The sequence below is a fragment of the Prorops nasuta genome, unplaced genomic scaffold (assembly GCF_024137725.1).
Source record: "Prorops nasuta isolate Cenicafe-Biocafe unplaced genomic scaffold, Cenicafe_Pnas_1.2 PNAS00027, whole genome shotgun sequence".
Taxonomy (NCBI): domain Eukaryota; kingdom Metazoa; phylum Arthropoda; class Insecta; order Hymenoptera; family Bethylidae; genus Prorops; species Prorops nasuta.
In genome coordinates, this window is record NW_027116824.1 from 972,178 (window position 1) to 993,239 (window position 21,062).

At 45.1% G+C, this 21,062-nt stretch overlaps 1 protein-coding gene across 1 annotated transcript in view; it reads right to left on the bottom strand.

The window, feature by feature from the left end:
- Nucleotides 1–21,062, bottom strand: part of LOC136782584 (POU domain, class 2, transcription factor 1-like) — a 93,250-nt gene that overhangs the window by 13,188 nt on the left and 59,000 nt on the right. The window contains exon 4 of the mRNA XM_066742099.1: nucleotides 11,251–11,307. Coding sequence (XP_066598196.1) covers nucleotides 11,251–11,307 — 57 coding nt within the window. The remainder of the gene's footprint in view (nucleotides 1–11,250; nucleotides 11,308–21,062) is intronic.

Consider the following 21,062-nt stretch of genomic DNA (forward strand, 5'->3'; position numbering starts at 1 on the left):
GCTCGGGATAATTAATCTTTTGTGCACCGAAAAACAGAGGCCTCTGGCGAAGAATAGATGTGAAATTTTCCATGTTTCGCACGATCTACATAAAATATCGATTCCCGAAGGAAGAGGGAAAAATATCGACGAGTCACGAGATCGGGCCCGAGCGACGCTCCGTTCGTGAATCTCTTCTCGGTTTAACGAACGGCACACCACAAAAGAGAAATCGTTATTTTCACGGTTCAGCCCGATTTCGCGGTGGCATCCCTCATTCCCTCACCCCCAACTCCGCCCTCCACGTTAGTCTCCTCCACACTCGCAACTTGTCCGTCGATACACTTCGACCACAAGTTTCCCTTCCATCGCCTCTTCCCTCCCCACGCTCTCTCCCCCACCCCCGCATCACCCTCGCCACTCTCCTGCACACCGATATATATTTCTTTCCTTTTTTCTCCTCTTCCCGGCTCACTCGGTCGGCCTCCTTTTATCGACGTTTGCATCGATTTGCCGGCTCGCAATCGACCTGTTTCGTAATTCGCGAAAGAACTTTCGTCGCAAAAACGACTGAACGATTCGACGCACCGGGGTTAAAAAGGGGGGGGGGGGGGGAAGAAGAGAGGAACGAGCCATTCCATCCGTGAACGGAATCACCGTCCCCCACCCTCCCGCCCGCGGATCCCGAATCTCGTATTTTACTCTCGTTTGGCCGATTTAAGAAGAAACATCGGTAATTTGCAGGATCCAAAAGAGAAATTTAGCGTAGCGTTATTCGGGCGAGCCGTGGGCTTCCGCTTCTCTAGGAATTATCGTCGTAGAACCGATTGTTTCTCTTCAGGTTCGTGACCACGCGTCGTTAGCCGAGGCTCTCCCCGCTTCCCGGGAATTAATTAATGGCCATGCGACGAAGATTCGCACAGAACGGTCTAGAACGGTCATATTCCGAGAAGTGCATCCGACTGAACGATTCATAACCCACTTTTCCCAGGCCAATCGCGTTCTTCGGCCATGGTAAAAGGAAATCAAAGCTTTCATTGATATTTTCTGGAAAGAAAAAAGTCTGGCGTATTTTCTCCAGCCACGCAACAAGGTTTTTAGGATCCAGCGGGCTCGGCATGGCCAAATGGTTCCCCGAGATGGAAAATGCCCCACCATTCGGAGAGACCTTCCACTTCTTCTTCTTCTTCTTCTTCTTCTCGAATGCGTGTGCTTCCCCCTCTCCCCCCAGTTCCACGGGTAGTGGCTGCCGGGCGCTCGTGTATCAACGCAGCGGAATGTCTAAGCAGCATCTGCCACGACGTCGATTCTCCGTCACCATTCTTACGTAAGGCAGAACGACAATGCGACCCACCCTAAACGTTACGGGGGAGGTATCCCGGCGCATTTTTCCGAGCTATGCGTGCGTGCCGCCTGTCAACCGACTTACGATTTTATTAGGGCCTTGCGTCATTCGATTATACTCCGAGAAACTCGCAAACGCTCGCCTCGACGCTTCGTTGACTCTCAACGAGGTCTCTGTCAGGATACACGAATTAATGGAACTCTACAGCGATATTTCGACTCTGTCCGTCGAAATATACTATAGTGTACATAATGACGGAAAGAAATTCCAATTCTCTCCGACGTTCCATTATTGCCGAAGGAAAAAAAATAAGAAGGAATCATCGGTTTTTGTATAGAAACCACGCAACGATGATGATGACTGCGAGGATGAAGGAAAAACCGTGAGTCGAGGTTGCAGTACGATGCTGAGGATCTCGGTGCGTTGCAATGGCTGTTGGTGAAAAGGGTGCAGCATACGAAGGTACAGTGTGGTAATCGTCGGTTTAAAATCGCAGCACGGGTCTCTATCGAATGAGCTTGGAGGGATAGGCCGGGCAGAGGGTTGGATTCGGACCAATAGAATAACAGTGTTTCTTACGGTGTGTTTTGAAGCACCGATGTTGCTGGCTGGGGAAGGGTGACAGAAGGGTGGACTTGCTCGGAGCAAGCGAGATCCGTGGGGTGAGTCTAAAACCGTTAGGTTGGTCGCGTGCTACACCAGGCACGTGGCTTGCCTTGCACATAGAACCTTCGTGTACCTGTGTAGTGCCAGCCCATGCCGACTTCTAATACCTATATACATAGTTTAGACTGGATCATACGCACGCGCTCGTTTACTCTTCATCCGCAAATCAGAGATCATCTCTCGTCATCACTTAAGACACCGCAATTCTATTTAGCAACCAATCATCCTTACAGCTATAATTTTATGAGTTGGTATACTCTAAACAGCGTACGTATTCCAGGAAATCGTAAAAACTGGATATAAAGAGATTGACGTTGCGAGCATCATGAAGAACCTTGAGCATTCTTACGGGAGTCTATTGTTCTCCAGAGGATTGCTCTTTGGGATTATAGATCTATGATCGGGTAAATTAATGCGTTGATCGATATGAAAGATGAGCGTTCGGTAACCCGAAATTAAGCAGCAGGTATGCCAGGAATAAGAGAGAGAGGGATGTATATATATATATAAGCGAGGTCCTCGGACACATGGTGCCATTAGAAACTGGCAATGTTGAAAGCTGCCGCGAACGGCAGATGCAAAGCTAGTAAACAGTCGGCCGAATACAGTTAGGTCGCAGCGCCAGCGTGCTTCTCTTCGTCGTCGTCCTCATCATCATCATCATCGACAGCTACCGTTATAATGAGATCTACGTGAACAGCCCTTGGCACGTGCCCTTCGATACCTACACCCACGCTCCTCTGTTTCTGGCCCTAGCGCACAGCTGCCATCGGAGAACTCGGAATCCTGTATTATTAGTTGCCTTCTATTTACAGTCGAAAGATTTGCCTGGATTTATCGAATCAGCCGTCTGCGAGACATCGAACCGCCGCGCCGACTGAAAATCTAATATTTCCACCAGCCATCTGTATTTGAAAAGATTCCTCGATCGGATCAAGTAGTACAGTTCATATATCATATAGGAGTTTGTAAAGAGACCCTGTGTATACATATGTATGTAGTGTTCATTCCACATTCGGGAAGATTGACTTTGGAGTAGATTTTTCAAAATCGGACACTGTACGTGGGTCGTGGAAAAAGCTATTGCATTCTTGTTTCCTCGGTAAATTTCCGATAAGGAAATGAAGCTATACATATAAAAGAGGATGTCTCCGTGACGCGGGACTCTCAGCGTGGCTATCCCGGTCCATTGGGTGCCGGTTCTCCGGTATATATAGTAGTCGTGCTTCGGCTGGCATTGATGTATGGTACGGTGGATTTCCTGCAAGGTACAGCTTTGGCACTTTTGGACTTGTACAGGCTAGCAAAGTTGAGAAGGAAGGAAAACCTGGCGGTGTACAGTTTGGTAATGAAAAAACTTGTGGTTTCTGAGAGAGAGAGAGAGAAAGTGTTTGGGGATTGTGCATGTAGATTAGTTTGAGTTTTTGCCAATTCCGCAGTTTTAGGTCGTTCGTCATGTGGCCAGAGCGTGCAGCGAAGAGGATATTTGAATATCCCATATTTAAGATTCGCCCGGCGTCGTAGCGGGCAGTGATTGTCGGCTTAGTAGGCTGGTCACGTGGCCGGCACGTCATACACGTCAAAGTTACCCCCATGGAAAGCACCCCAGCGTCGAAGGCCGAGAGAGCAAGAACGCCAGGGGCCCTGCGAACACTTTACATTCTATTTTCACGCTGTACTGACCCCGATGTATGCGACTTCCTTAACATATTCTCCAGATATTGCGTTCTGGCACGTGTTACCTCTCTCTGCTCGATATTCATTCTCACCGAATCGAGGGGACTCCCCGATCTTTAAGTGGAAGCCAGATGCCTGGCTACTTACCCTTCGATGATCTTCGAGAGTTAAGTCAGAGTAAATATCGTTACTTCTCTCTAGTGTTGAAATCTTTATAGTATTCGGTTCACTGATTATCGAGCCTACATGTTACAATGCTATAGGAATGACTTTATAGACCTAGAAGGCGAGGTGTCTTATTGGTATGGAATAATATTTTTGTAAGGTTTATTAACATTTTTCTTGACATTATTGTATTCCTGTAAACTGGTATTTTGACTATTACATACTGCCTCTGAATATATCCTAAATCTTTATAGTATTCGGTTCTCTAATTATCGAGCCTACTTGTTACAATGCTATAGGCTTTATAGTTCTACCATGCGAGGTGTCTCAGTATGGAATAATATTTTTATAAGATTATTGGTACTAACATTTTTGTTGACATTATTGTATTCCTGTAAGCTGGTATTTTGACTGATATCCTGTTTCTGAATATATCTTATAGAAGGGGTTCGTTGCTGTTTTATGCGTGTCACCGCCTCCGCAGTGTTTTCACGGGACGACGAGCACCCCCGTTTTTAGAGGCTCGCGGCGAGTTCGAGGGCAAGGGAATCCAGTCCAGTAAAGAAGGTTCCTAACCGAGTTAAATAACGCTACATTAGCGCCCTTGGCGATACAAGATCTGTCCGAGTGTGAAATACCCTTCGGGCTTATCAGCCTTTTGCAGAACTTTCGTCGAATTTCTTCTCTCTCTCTCTCTCTCTCTCTCTTATTCCTTCATCAATCGAGCGAGACCATTCTTGTTAAATGACACACTGTGACATATACGATATAGCCACTGGAAAAGACGCTCCTGCGACAAAAGTTAATAGCTCGAGACAAAGAAAATCAAGCTTTTCCACAGTTTAATTTCGTAAGCTAAAGATATGGACAGAAGTGAGGCGAGAGAGCGCGTAGCATCAAAGGCAAGCTCGACCCGCTTGTTAAAGCAATAAAACGATTTAAATAACGCTTCGCCGTGCCCTGAAATTACGCGAACCCCTAATGAATGGAAAGGACAGTTTTTTGTCATTTTGGTCAATTTGATTGGGAGCTGGATATAGTCCTTCCATTTATACAGGGCGATTAAATCAATTATCAGTTTTATAGCTGCACCACGACGAGCATCGAGATCGCGTTAGTATATATCAAGCTTAATTATTCCCCGAGCATGGTTTACCAACGATTGTTATAGTCAAGTGCTCGAGGATGTTTTACCTGTGTACGCCTTCGTCCTTTTGCCACAATTACCCAAGTCTAGACAAGGACTCTGTTTCTCTTTGCGAAATGACAATTACTTAGAACTGGGAATCGTCTTTCAATGGTGGTTCTCCCCTCCCCACTCCTCTCGAGTCTCAGCTTCGCTCTCACCCCTACAGCTTCCACGTCTCTTCGCGTCTCTTCAAGCTTTCGCAGCAACCAAACTAACGACTACCCTTCCTTCCGTCCTTTCCCCTCCCTCTTTCTTTCAACACACAAAACAACCTACAAGAATTTTGTTCCAATCCCATACTTGGAACTCGAAGCAGCCATTTTCGATTTCATGGATTCCCTCCATGAATTTATCGACTCGTCGAATGAAAATCTTTTTGAAATTCATAGCCATCAGAGGTTGGTCGTTCATCAGCGAACCGTTCGTATCTACGACAGACAGTCGAGAGTCCTGAATTAAATATATGAGTTTCTGGGAAGAGTGAGCGCTGCGCGGGAGGAAAGAAGGGGAGGGGGGGGGGGAGGGGGGAGAGAAAACGATTCTCAAGGAAAATATCTCGTGGCCAGCATCGATGGTTCTTGCATTCTCGCGAGATGACGATCGAAGATCTGCGGAGAAGGCTGCCAACAGCTTTTTTCCCATTTACCGTGCACAGACATCCCCTCTTCTCCTCTCTTTCTCTCCACTCCCCCCCCCCCCCCCCCCTCACTCTCTCTACTGCCCCCGTACTACCACAGGATACTCTCCTTCCATTGTTACGAGCTACCTCGTCAACCCCCCTCTCTCCCCCCACTTCCCCACCTTCCATCTTCCACCACCTCCTTTTCCCGTCGCCCCTTTTCGAAGTGCACGGTTCTGGCTTAATGGCTGACGAGGCTATCGGGTTTCTGCAGAAGCGTAAAAGATCTTCGAGGAAAGACGCGGGAAGAACGAGCTGTTGCTTGCTTTCTCTTTCCTTCTCGCTTAAGGACCCAGCAACGATGTTTCCTCAATACCGCTGCACAATTCTTTCAACGGTAACTACGAGTCGCATTTCGCAGCTACGTATCGTGATTTGCTAATCTTCGTCGTGAACCTTTATCCCATTATCCCTCATTCGCACCGGAGAATTCACCGTTTCGCGATAGGATATAGATTATTTCGATGCTCTTGCTATTTCAATCGCTTTGATTTTTATCTTCGGAAGATTGAATTTATGAGACTGGTCGACGTCAGTGTTCCTTCTTCGGTGCTGGAGAAATGGACAATTTCACTGTTTCGTTGGATAAGTATTTTGTATGGAAGAGGAAATAGCTATTTGGATGGCTCGAGTGTATGGAAAAAATGGAAAAAACTGCTACAAAGAACTTGCCACTCATCAGCCTGTTGCGGAGCTACCCCTTGGAGTCGTAGTCACGCTTATACAAAAAACCGAGGGTTGGACCCCTTGCCAACGTAAACTCGTTGTATGTATGGTAACGCGTGCTGGTAGATAACGGGGTGCTAATTGATTATAATAAGCGAGGAAGGAAGGAAGGAAGGAAGGAAAGGATAGCGGGTGGTTTTGGTTCTTGCGATTTCTATCGGGAATCTAAAAAAAATTAATTCAGCTACTAACACACTCTCGAGTAATATATTCTCGTTGAGAAATAAAATTAGTGAATTGTTAATGCGTCGTTTATGGGGATGGATGATTGAGGAGCAGAAATGCAGAGAAGAAAGGAGAAACATATGTATACACACACACATATATATATATATATATACATACGGTGCCAGAGCGGGGGCGCTCGACAATTTATCGTCTTCATTTTGTCGCGTCCATATTTACTGCATCGTTACGAACAATATGGCGCCTATTAAGCGAAATACGGTCTTCAACGTAGCGGACAATCGATTTAATATCGGTCTTGAGCGAATGTGCCTGTCCAATAACAAGCTTAATAAATATCGTTTGTTTAATTAATATATGTACGATCGTTGCGTGGGCCATCGACAGGCCGCACTGGTCCGCCCACTCAAAAACGCGAAAACTTATCGGTTCTCCACGAAACCGGTACGTCGAAATCGTCACTCGTCCGTAAGAAAACAGAGCGAAATTAAAACTCGAGAATTTAGCCTCGGTCTCACGATCAACATATAGATTTATGTGGCGTAGAAAAACAGCGAAAACGATATCGTCTACTGTGGGAACGTCTCGGCTCATTAAGGGAATTCACCAATTGCAAGCTTATTGGTTTAATTGCTAATTGCTAGTCCACGGAGTCGTATAGCTCGGTTGACAATGGCGCTGACACCCATGCACCGACCGATCGCCAGCACAATTTTTACCAACTCATTCTTTTCCCACCTTCTCTCCTCGTTCCCCTCTCTTATTTCTTATCTGCTTCTTATTCTCTCTCTCTCTCTCTCTCTCGGTCCGATTCTCTCCTGCGCGAGATGCTCCTTTTTCTCTCTTCTTCTCCTCGATGATTCTCACGAACATCTTGCCTATAAAGGGAAGCTTTTTTTCTTTTCGGGGTGGGCGGCACACGATTAATTACCGCTAATCGAACGAGCCACGTTTTTTCGCCGGTCGGCCCTTTCGCCGTTTTTATTCCGCTCGGGCAAAACGAGATCCGAGAACGGAAGTCAATTTTCGCTCGTGAGAAATATTCAGAAGCAAAGGAACTCGCGCAGCGGAGAGCCAGCACAGTCCGATCCATCGATCTGTATACTTCTCTTATTCCTCTTCCGCCCCTCTCTCTCCCTCTACTCGTTTCGCCCTCCTCCCCCGCACCCCGGCCCTAGATCCACTCGCCTCACGTTTTTCTCGGAAACAGTCGCTACTCGTTTTCATTTCTCCTTACGCGATTAGCCATTTCACGATACAAGACTGCAATGTTTCCGCAGTACCTGCAATGGAGCCTTATGCACCTTCTAACATTTTCAAACTTACGTAACTCTTCATGGATGTATAATGCTCTCTCAATCACAATTGTTTACCGTTTCTAGCCTCGCCAGATTCGATATATCCACCGGCTACGCTCTATATAGCTTATTCTCAGCCTGCGAAGATTCTTTTCTCTCGTCAGATTTTTTCCTTCGCGCATAACAAGGATTTGCAGCGGCTGAAACGAGATAAAGTCGATCAGAGCTCGCGCGAGAATCAGCATATTCCGCTTACGGACCATCCAGACATCGTATCCTTTCGGTGGATACCGGCGATAAAAATCTGAAAACCCCCTATAAGAAAACTCCGGTGGAATTTGAATTTGCTTGACTCTGCCTTCGGAGCACGAGTCGTGAATGGAAGCAGCTTCTATATAGAGGGTTGCGAGTGTTTCGGTATTCAACGGTGGTTCGCGCCACGATCCCGAATCGCAAGAAGCATTTGCTTGCTTTAATGCTTTCTATAAAGCTGAACTCTGGCGAGAAAAGCAATTGGAATTTTCTTGCGTTTAAAACTTTATATATATATATATATATTGAATATACAGGGTGTGTTGGCTTGAATAAAGAAAAGAAACTCTTAATTCTCTTGATTTTATATGTATGCGATTCTAGAAGATCAATGAAGCCTCGAAAGTTGTGTCAGTTTCTCGATTCGGTAAGTCCAGAGAGTGCTTTGAATGTTTACGAGAAAGGGCAAGATTTTCCCTTTTGAACGGCCAGCAGGCTGGGGAGGTTCTGCTACTGGGAAGCTATGGGCGAAAACGGTACGCGGTGGTGGACAGCTTCGAGCGTGAATGGAGGGAGCTGCAAGGAGGATAGGAAATGCGTTTCGGGATTCAAAGGCGGTTTCCACGTGTGGCTTCCATCCTCTGGCCACGATTTGAATAACAAAGTCGCCAGAAAGACGTATTATCGGCCTTCAACGGACGCCGGACTTGGAGTCCGTTTATCGCTAGAGTCGTTTGCATTCCAAGCGAATCGACCTTCGCACCACCTGCCACGACGCGCCGTTTTTCCACAATTTCCATCTTTGAGCTCTGTCGTTTGCCCCGATTCCGAGCAGTTTAGCAATGCTCGCGAATCCATTCGAATCTCTCGCCTCTTTTCCAATATAGAAGCTGGAGAAATAGAAAAATAACATCAGGCGTGTTATATCCTCGGGAGTGTACCCTGACGCTGCCAAACGAGCAGAGTAACTATATATATATATAGCGATGGAAATAAAGAGTGCTTTACTCGAGCGGACAGATAGCGATCGACAGATGGACGTTAGACAAAAGAAAGTTGAAAATTATACACTGCTGGCCGGTGGAGAGAAATTACGTGGACGATAAAGAGAACACAGTGAAGTGTGAATGTAGGTGAAGAAATACAGCGCGGAGAGGATCGAGGCATGCGCTCTCGAATCGACGCGCCTTTTCTTTAAATCTTCCTGACAGCTCGCGCATTGGCGCTTTTCCTTCACGAGTACTCGCCTATCATTTTCAGCTAATGCCGATGAGCGACGTCGCGTTCGTTAGTGGAGAGAAAAGGGATCCAGCTCGTGTGGTGCGGAGTCGTTGATAAATTACAAAGTAAGATGAGGAGGGGGGGGGGGGTGGGTGGAGGAGGGAAATAAGAAAGAATCTCAGCTTTGACCATATCCGTGCGGAATGGAACAGGTGTGCTGCACGAAGAAGGAATAAACGATTAGCGATTCGATTAGCATCCGTGGATCATATCGATAGTGGCTGCATTCGGAATGACCGGGCGATGCTTGATTTTGCAAGAGCATCGTCGCTGAATAAAAATTAGCCTACGCAGCTGATATATGACGATGAGCTTTTTTCACGCCTCTTCTTCAAACTTCGCTCTGGATACTTTGTAACATCCTCGATCCGCTTTCTCTCGCAGCGAGGAGCGTCCGAGTTTTCGCCGAAACGCGTACCGCAGACTTTTGCAAAGCTGCAGCTTTGCAGCATCGCGCGCGCGGGAAAGAAAGACATAGCGAGGTAAGAAAAATAGAGCGGGTGGCAGCGGTGGCGCTAGGCTATCGGAAGTGTGTCAAATTACAGAGTTCCGCGATATTAATGACTCCTAATGACATGCCCCCTCCCGCTGTCCCTCTCGGACCCGTTCCCTCGATTTTCTCTCGGGTCGTCATTGACGAAGAGGAGAACGGTCCCTCCTGCCACCACCCCTCCATCATCGTCGTACGAAGAACCTGCACAAGCCCCCCCCCCCCTACCACGGTTCTCAATAGCCGCCAGTGGACCCAATTCACGGAATCCACATTAAAATAAAATTACTAATTGACGAAGGCTAATAGCAATAAGACAAACAGCGGGCTAAATGCTATAAAGTAAACCACAGGTTACCAATGTTGTTTGCCTCTTTCTTTCTTCTTACTCCACTCTCTTCTCCTTCTCCTCTCTTCTCTCTCGCTCGCTCCCCCCTCTCGTGATCATTCTCATTCACTCTCCCCCTCCCACCTTCGCCTCGAAACTTCGCATCCGGTCTCCTCCCGTTTTCCGCTTCTCGCTAATTCATTATTACATCTTTGCATGGTGTGTGGTTTTTGCGTTTCGCAAGATATAGTTTCTGCCATCCCTGCCTTTTGTAGTTCGTTTGGCTTGTATATATATATATATATATATACGCAGATACAAGATTGGCAAGCCAATCGCAGTGAACCCAAGCCCCGTGTATCGTGTCCTCTGGCTACGACCGGTTCGAGGTTTCCAAGAGTCGACCGAAGTCCCGATTTTTTGCGCAGCCCTTCCACATTCCCTGCCCCCCCCCCCCCCCCCATCCTACCCCTCGCTCTTAATCGTTCGCTCGGCAGTCATCGGAACTACCACCACCACTCCACGAATCCTATGAAATATGTCATTGGATCCTTCGCTTTAAAAAGGAATCGACAACCACGTCGTTATACACGAGCTCCTCACCGATTATTCTCATTTACTCCTTCTCTCCCATTCTGCCTCTTCCCTGTGAAATAAATTTCACCCGCGATAACTAGCTTCGATATTCGCCAGAGCATTCGTATTTTTCCAGTTGATTTTATAGCTTCGGATGGTACAGAAAGTTTTGAAAAATTGAGCAGACCGGTATGAGAGGATCGTATCGGTGCTTCCAGGGTAAAACAAGCATGGATCGGGTCTGCCTGCACCATTTTTATGATCCGACGAAAATTCCTTCGGACTTGTATACATATATATATTTTTTCATATAGAATTTCCATGAGCAATTTCATTGAAAAGTTGATGAATCGGGATATATTTGTTAAAGAGACGCGTATGTGTAGAGAGGATGTGACTGTGCAGAGGCTCACCTTGTATGGATTCTGGCGAGGCTGGCTCCTTATCGATTCGGCCGAGTGCGTCGCTGGCTGCAACAAAAAGTGTAACAAGGTCTCGTTAGTGACACCGTGTACTGTAATATTGTTGCTGTTGATATTGTTGTTGTTGCCAGTATATCCTTTTCTTCTATTCCGGATATAAAAAGATTTTTATTTTTATAAAAATTTTAACGCGTAAATAAATAATTCGTTACGATATATATATATATACTTATAATTTAATGCGATACATTTTAACAAATATATTGCCTTAAAATTTCAGCGTTTTTCAGAGAAATATCGAAAAGTTCGTTCTCCTTTGGAGCAAAGTCTGATTGGCGCTCGGAACTGTCTGAGATAATTCCGCATGATTTACGTCGATGCTTTGGCGCCCTGATTAAAATGGGGTGAGCTTCCCGGAGGAAACTCGTTGAAAAGCACCCACGGAGTGTATCAATCAGTGCTGGAAATTATGTAAAAACAGGGTCGATCAACGTGACACATGAGCAACTTTCCCTATATACGGCTTTCGAGAAAAGTGGAATCGATCAGGCCATTTTCGGTGGTGGAGGATCGCTGATCGATATTCAAATAATCTATTTGGGTGGGTGGTGTTCGATCAGTCGAGAGGCAAGTTCGTGGAAGATGGTGGCAATTCGGTGAGAAGATGACCACCATACGTCAAGCTGGGTCCGAGTTACCCCGAGGGCGGCCACCTACTACCCCCTGGGGGGTCGCAACTCACCCCTGAAACGACTGTATTCAGATAATCCCACCGTCCTCTATCCCTCCCACCTCGCTCCCCTGCCAGAGACATTTCAATACGAGCTCTCCTCGAAAACTATAGAGGACCGCAAATATACAGCTCTATATATATATATACTTACGCGAAAATCCAGTAGAATAAGAAAAATAACAAGATATAGAGCTGTACATAATAGTATATATATATAGCTATTCGTAATAGGACACAGATTTCTTTCAGAAGAGAAGAAGGTGACAATTTTTTTCCTGTATATAGAAATGAATATTTATCGCGCAGAATGGATGGCCGAGAATAATGTCGAGGGTAATGTAAACAATAAAAATTCTTGAAGCAATTATATACATATATACGTATCACTGATAGAAGTATCGAGAGCTTCGAAAGTAGTGTGTACGTGCTTACATATGAAGCGCAATCGGTGATCTGAGCAGCAGTCGCGCAACTCTGCGCGCTATCATCGCGGATGGCGATCGTTCAACTTTTTCTCTAACGCAATAGTCTTAAACGTAATAATGCTGCAAGCGATATTTCTTCACTGCTTCACAGAAAATGATTAAATCTTTATGTATCATTCATGAACGGCGCAAAAAGTTTGCGGTTGCTCGGAAAAACTTAGATACAGAGAGCATTATGAAAATAGATAGCAGTGATTGAAAGCGATCGTGGTATTTCTTAGCAATTCAATATTCCTGCCGCACTCGTTACATATTCTTGAAAATTACGGATTATCCGAGCGCAGGATTCGGATAAAAATATAAACGGATGGATCAATCGACGTTTGTATTAATTTCCAAGTATATATATATATATATCGGTTAAAATCGAAGCCAGCAAGAGCAGTCGATGATGATTTATTAACATTGATTTACGTCAGTCAGAAATCGACCAACCGACCGTTCGGGGCTGGCATGCACAACGTACGCTCTTTCGCATTCATAAAGGTCAGTCATGCACTTTGAAAGTGAGTGGCGTTCTCGAGAACGTATATCCGCGTCCTGCTTAGTCTCTCCATTCCGGAACACCCGCGCACTCGGAACCTCGTCCTTAACATCCGCTCGCAAAGCAGCCGAGCCATCAATCTCGAATTTCCTTGAGAGTTCAATTGGTTATTCGGCTTAAAAGATTCATACTTGGAAAAGGGGAGGAAAGAAATGGTTAATTGTGCTTTCATCGGAAGGCGAGCTATTTTTTCTTGAGGCTGCGAGCGGAAAACGAGAATTTAATATTTAACTTGCGGGACGATAACAATAAGTGTATAATAAGCATAGAGCGAGCGAAAGCCGGCAAACGCACAAGAGAACGCTTGAATTATTGATGCTGACATTTGAACGGCCCTCCTGTGGTTTAACCAAGCCGCAATGACCACTGCGGTTTCATCCACCGACTCCATGCGGATGAACGCGATTCCAACGGAAATCATCAGCTTTCATCGCAATAAATTCTAATCATTTTTGCCTCGTCCTCCGTAATCGGGCTGTTCGCTCCGCTGTTTTCCCGTTTCTACGCTCATGATCAGTTTCATCGGGAGCATAATATATCGGCCAGTACGCCTCGCAGGTCGGACCATCATGAATACGAGATGTGGCATCTGGTTATCTAGTTTGCGTGGCAGCGGTCCTGGCATCAATTTTTAACACGCGGTCCGTGTATATTCCCCGGCAGCCTCGATCGGCGCAGTACACCACCGACCGTCTCGTGGAATCCACGTTTCAAAGTGCGAAGAAGCCATAGAGATACCTGATGTTGCCAATGCTGCTGCTGATACTGTGTGCTACTGCAGAGATCATCCGACACCCCTCGCGCATACAAGCGTGAATAGCAATGAGGAAAATCGCGGTGAGCAACTGGCACAATGTAAAGCTTGCAAGCTGAATGCCAGATCAGCCAGGATGCGGTCTCTCGGCTTCTGTATCCCTGCAAATATCCTATTACATCTATATATCTGTATATGTGTGTATATTTGTGGTGCAATAACGCACAAGGATACACGGTGGACGAAAGAGTACGAAGGAAACACGATACAAAACGTTAGGAGTTTTCTATATGTATTATATTCGAGTAGAATAAAAATAAGAGGAAGAACTCTGCGCGTTCACCAGGACTTTTTCCAATTAGAAACGGCGCCATTTCAGCCAGCGAGACGATTATTTTTAAAAGAAGAATATTCTCCTTCTGCCATGCAGCCTCGAGACATAATAAGGAGGGGGTTTCGACGGGGGTGCGATAATGGCGGCCATTATGAAGAAATCAACCCCCACCAAGTCTCCGCGGCGCGGAACCGTCGCTGTACCCACTTGATCTTCCGTTTCCATGGTGACCGCCTTGTCCAACGGAACCCCGCCAAGCCACCATGCCTCGCCGCCTGCCCACCTCGCCTCGATCGCTGCTGCCCGCTTCCCTGCAGGCGCAAGTAAGCTTGCGAAACTCTCCTTTTCTTATTATGAAACTTCCTTTTCCTTCACCCAAAGGGTTACTCGCCTCCCCCTCCACCTCCACACAACACTTTACCCTCTTCTATCCAAACTATTCCATATAATACTCAACGGGAAAACTCTTCCAATTAAAAACCAAAGCACTCCACCTCTTCAACATCGTTATATTTATCGTCGCAAAATTTCCCTTTCGCTTCCGATGGCGTCATCCCAGAGACTCGAGTCGTTCGAGCCACGCGCAATCCTCTTATTCGCCGCACGGAAAAGAATTGAATCGGAGAAAATGAAGCGAGCGATCGCAGTTGAATAGGGGCTTCCTCGTTCTGTCCAATTAGGCATTTATATAGGAATAACCAAGCGAGGACTCGCACAGGCCCGATCGATCATCATCGGCACGATAATCGTCGGCGAACGACGCTAATCCCGTTCGTCGAGGAAACTGATGGATTCCGAAATAATTGCTGGCCGGCTGCAATTGCCTATAGTGATAGGGGTGCCACCGCGCCCGCCGGTGATTCCACGCACCCTGATGCACAGATGTCGATGAGGAACACGCATGGTGCAGCCTCGTAGAGGGTGCGAGGCGTTACACGTGTAACACGTAACTCGCGCGGACCACGAGAGGATCAACGTGCGAAGCGGCTACAGGCTGGAGAACGCGGACGAGGCGAAAAGGGACAAAATTGAGAGAAAGTGAAATTATATGAAATTGATGAGACTGCGCGAGGCAGGAAGGGGTTGGGTCGCGTGGCAGGCCTGCGTTCGATAAAGAAGGACCAGCCCCTTTATTATTGCTCTCTGTGTGTGCAGTCCTGCTACTACCCAACCCGATTGTCCTCCTCGATTTTAGGCCCCCGACTCGATCGACGTGCCCCATCGCAATTTAGTCACACACCGAACGTGCTCCTCGCGCGAGATTGTTAATCCAGGATCGATATATGTGGAAATTAGTCTTTAACACCGATCCATCAATCATACACTTACGTATATATAAAAATGTAATTAGCGAGGTGCAAGATATACGAAAATCATATAATTTTCTATGTAGTATATATATATATATATATATAAAGTTGCACAAATCAAGTTGATAAAAGTTGTCTGCAAAGTAATAATTGAATCGCTTTGGATAAGGAGAGGGGTGGGGTGGATATGTCGAGTCGGGAAAGTTTTCGACTGGTGCACGTGGACTTATCGCCCGCGCCATGTCTTTCCGCTCGAATTTCCTGCGAAACTGCACAGACGTTTCAGGTGGTCGTACTGCTATATATATATATATATACTGGCTGGCAATCGGGGAGCCTACGCACACACGGAGTTACTCGTTACAGACATATTAGCGAGCTTTGGACTTTTGCGTCTGTATAAGCTTGTGCACCGACGTGTCGTTAACTCGGGGGTGGTTTTCTCTATTTCGACCCCCTCCCCCTCCCCTTTATCCCCCCTCTTTCTCTCTCTCGGTGACAACTCCACCGAGCCTTTTCCAAAGGGGTGGCTGAAGAAAATGGACGAGGGTGAGCATAAGTGCTTCACGCGACGAAGTAATGGACTCGACTTATTCGCTGGAGAAACGCTCGACTGAGAACAATCGAGTTCACAGACGACGAATGAACCACGCAACCGGAATGGGGATAACTTTCAAGCTTCCTGTGGAAACGAATTAACGCGATACTTTCTGTATATATAGCTAAGTCAAAGTCGATTGTGATTAACGAGCTGTTATTCGTGTATGTCGATCGATTGAAAAAATAAAGAAAATTTTTAGTTTTATATAATTAAAAATTATACTCATTTCTGTATAATAAACAAACTGGAGAAACGCTAGAATGCACGCGTCACACCGTTAACAACGCTTTCAAAGAATTCTATTTTTAACCGATGCTAATATAATTATCGACTACCGAGAAAATAGCAAAGGGATCTTCCACATGTCGTTAGCATAATTTGTCGTCGGTTGAATTGATAAACCCACGACAAAAATATTGCTCGAGCAACGAAGCACGACAGAAATGCCGCGCAGCAGTCATAGAAAAAGGCTTCCGAAGATATTTGCCATTAGTTTATAAATTGTTTTTCAATGAAGCTGCACTCGTGGGATTCCCGGTGTTTTGTCGAGTGACGTGGAAGAAATATTCGTCGTATGTGTATGTAAATTTATATAATACGTGTGCGAATCAATGTAACAAAGAATAGAAGAGCAGAGATAGAAATTTCCTTTTAATTGGCAGAATAGTCGAGTGTTGGAGCGATCTCGCTCTGTCAAGGTCGATGAGGAGGGGGGGGGGGGAGTCGGTAACGTGCCGCACAGCCCTGACAATTAAGCGCGATATGCTAGAAGATCCTCGGAATTAAAGGGTAATTAGAGAAGTTTGTCGGCAATTAAAATCTCGAATATGATCGGCTTGCGAGTTTTACAGTGTTGCAAGTTCGCTTCTTCCCGAACCGGATCGTATTTCTGCACGAATGAGGGATGAATCTCGATGAAAAATATTGTGCTTGCGACTGCATGGGTTCCATGGGAAAACAATGAGAATTATAAAGGTCCTCTCTTTACCGGATGAATCGACGTAGGAATCGTTGGCTGGGGGTTGAATTTTTTGGGTGGTGAAATCAGTGACGGGGAGGAGGTGCGGCGGGTCAGGAATGGGAGAGGGTGGAGCGAAGTTGGGGCAAGAAATCGAATATTGGTGCGCCAATGCCGCGAGTTCGGCTCGTTTCTTTCGCATTTCTTCCAGACGTCTTTCCCCAGCAGCAGGAGGCTAGCTACGTCGCTCGCTCGCCCACCAACTCTCGCGGATATAATTTTCCCCGGCAAGAAGTTTCTAATGACGGGAAATCTAATATATATCGGCCAGGTCCAGCCGGTCTTGGTGGTGCACGAGCAGCTTTTCTTGTAATTAAGTTATAACTAAGGGCGAACGTGGGCTGCTGCCGGGATGGGGGGGGATGAGTGCGGAAAGAAAGAAAGCTGGTCGGGCGGGGGTGGGAAAGGGGAGAAGTGGGGGAGAGTGTCTCTTCACGGGAGTAGAAAACAATAAGGGCCTCCGCTAATCCGGACGATATATTATATCGAATGAGAGTGCTCCTGGCATCCAGCGGGAACCTGTGTACACCGCCACGATACTAGACCCTCGACATCCTCGATATAGCACAACGCAGAAACGAAAGCAGATAGGAGCCATTCCTGCGAGTTCTCCCCTTTAGTATTTCCACCAGTATTTATCATAAACGCTGTCCGATAGATCTGAAATTGCCCCACCTGGCTATATATACGATTTCCTCGCAATTTTCATCAACGATTGTATATATATATATATATATACATTCCGAGATTTCTTCTGCTAAGTTTCCTGAGTGATAAGAAACTCGTGATTCTTTATTGGGACGTTAAAACTCAGTGTCGAAATTTTTAAGATATTTAAAAGAGTTTTAATATGGTTCGTTTGGCAAGGTGGTGATTGTTGGAGATAATTAATCGAGCAGTGAATCGTTTGCGATTGGTCGAAGCGAATCAGAGTCTCTTAAACCCAAGTTGAACGTTTAGTCTTCGTGTGTGGTATCCTCTTGCCACGTTGATCGTGCAAGCTCGCTCGTTGGTTCATCTTTCGTATATCAGTGGAGGGGATGGCTGCTTAAAACCGGAAATGAAGCGAATTAAAATTAGCCCTGACCAAACCCCGAAAAAACAGTATTTTTCTATCTCGCAAGAAGTTACGAGTAGCACGTTGCGTGGACGGTTTTTCAAGATGTAACGATGATATGTGGGAAGCGTAATGACGAACAACCGACTCCCTCTTAAGAAAAACAATTGGCTCCGAAGGGGCCAGAGTTGGCCGATAATTATCGTAGCGTAGAAATGCCGATAATAACTGGACTCGAAAGGAGAAAACAAAAGAAGGTCGCGAACATATTGAAGAAAGGAGAGTGGTGGGATGGGACGTCCCTCGCTTGGAGAAGAACAACTCAATTGCATGAAATCGAATTACGAAGCACGCCCTGGCAAGGATGCAATTAATTAATTGGTACACCATCTTGCTACTGACGGCACGCCAAGAAATATCATTTCTCGTGTCGATAACGTCTCGTTAGAAAAAATGATGGAAAATATAAAGGGTGTAGCCCTCCCTTGATCTTTGCCTCTCTCGGACCTGTCTACATCAATTTTTTCACAACTATATATATACACGTACAATATTGATATACGCGTATGCGGAGGATTCGTTTTGTCCGCTCTAATAATCCACTGTAAGCTTCTATAAATTTATTAGATTATTAAAAACTCGCGCAGCTAGCCAAACGCGCTTTGTAAGCGAATGCGGTATTCCGTTAACGAGGGGCTTGACTCATAACACTTAATTAAGGCGCGGTATACGAGGAATAAGGCATACGGGGGCCCACGAGTCGATGCGGGCCTTAGGGCCCGGATCGTGACCGGCCCAGGACCAGGAACGCGGTCAGATCGACTGATAATGATCCGATAAGCCGGCCTCCCAAGATCGCAGAAGCCCTTTTGCTCCATCCTCCATCAACAACGAGTATATATATATATATATATAGTTATATATAACCTCTACATTTTCGACTGTTCTAAATGCTCCTTTACGAACCATATCGAAAATATTTCTAATCGTCATGCATATCGCGAATATAAATTCACAACAAGACGCTTCTCTAAGCTTTCCTTGAACATCGCTTTAATCTCTGTTGAAAATCGATAGGAGCTATAAAATCCACCGATATATAATGTAAAGTATAACTGACATTCGACCTATCGTGAATGTAATCCTCTTAAACAATCGTTATAAGCTTATGCAGAAACACTTCAAGTGCTCACCAATATAGTATTAAAATATATGCATATGCCGTGTACATACATTTTGCACTTTCTTTTTTAACAAAATATTGGTTTTACATTAGTTTTGCACGAGTGGAAACTATCGAGACGTATTCGGAGATTGCAATGATATGGTGGAAAGCGAGAATTCGTGATTAGTAAAATAATATATTTAACGCGATGAAGATGGTATCCGAAATTGAAAAAATCTATCGTTTGATTAGATCAGAGATACAAGGGGACTGAATAATGCGGATGGAGAATTGAACACATCTACAGATTATCCTAACTATAGGGTGGTCACAACTTTAGCTACTGAAAACGGAGAGGGTGGGTTTTAAAATGGCGCACTCACGACCTAAAAGCAACCCCAATCGTTGCACGCTAGTCTAATCATAGAAAGGGGCTTGGTTTTGCATTTTAAATCAAACGGCTAAATTATTGTCCCTTTCAATACAGCTTTTAATACATCTGACCAATGAAATATGAAAAAAATCATATTCTTTTGATTTACAAATTTACTGATTTTTGTAAGAATTAAACGTGAAATTATTGTTAGAACACAGTGGTACTAGAAAATTCATCTGATTGATGCAAAGTTAAAGGGAAAATGGACAATTGTAATTCTCCCAGCTGCACCAATGGAAGCACAGCTCGTGTGATGAATTCAATAGGAAGGGATGGTCGAAATATATTACGATGGTGTGGCTTGTGAGTAAACAGGGAAGAAGCACGATAACAAGCAACAATCGTGACGATGAGGGCTAGGTCGAAGACGAAATGATGAAAAATCAACGGAACGTCAAAATTTTCAACGAGGATGGTTAGACAATTTTTTAAGAATACGACTGTCATGCGGGATACATTTTTTTCACAGAAATGGTCGTGGCTGTGGAACGACAGTTTGACGTATGCTGGTAGTATCGTTGGCTGGCATTAACATGGATGTAATTGAAAAATTGATGCATTAAAATTTATGGTAGGATTGATTAAACCATAGCCATCTATTACACGCATAGTTGACTTGGTCGAATATGTCCCACTTTTTTCTACTTCAAGTTTTGCTTCGGTAATTTTAATTAGCTCTTTGTGTCAACCTATATATATATATATATATATATACCAATAAGACTGTCGTTTACTTGTTTCAATACAACGAAAGCACATAATTACTTTTCATTAATCCCTTGGATAAAGTACCAATTGGGTTATCCGTCTAACTCAATTACAGTTTATTCGATCGTACGTCGGGCAATATTTCGATTAAACGATAAACGAGAGCATTCGGAAATTAACATTCCATTAGCTCGTCGCTAACGGATACACTCGTCCTTCGAGATGGAAGCGAGATTAGTTAATTGTCATCCGTTGAAACTTACGCATCCGAAAGGACGGCTTTGCGTCAGCGTGCATCTTTCTCTTCCCCCGGAAGTGACAGATTCCGACAACCATTAGAAAGCCTTGAAGATCGTCCTTTTCACAGGAGTCAGCACTTTCCTTTAAAAACTCGACTGTCACACAATTGTCCTGTCACCATGCAACGTTGGATCTTTTTCACCTCGACAAATTTCTCAATCACACATTTCACTGAAAACCATCCATTCTCCTCATACAGAGATTTTCATATTTTACACTTTACAAATTAATAGTGAAATAATTTTCAATCTTCCAGACTAACGCAAGAGTCTAACCTCTGCTGATTTAGACGAGCCTCCACCTAATATTATTATCACTTCTGTGGTCAAGGTCCGCGAATAAAAGGGTGAGACATAAT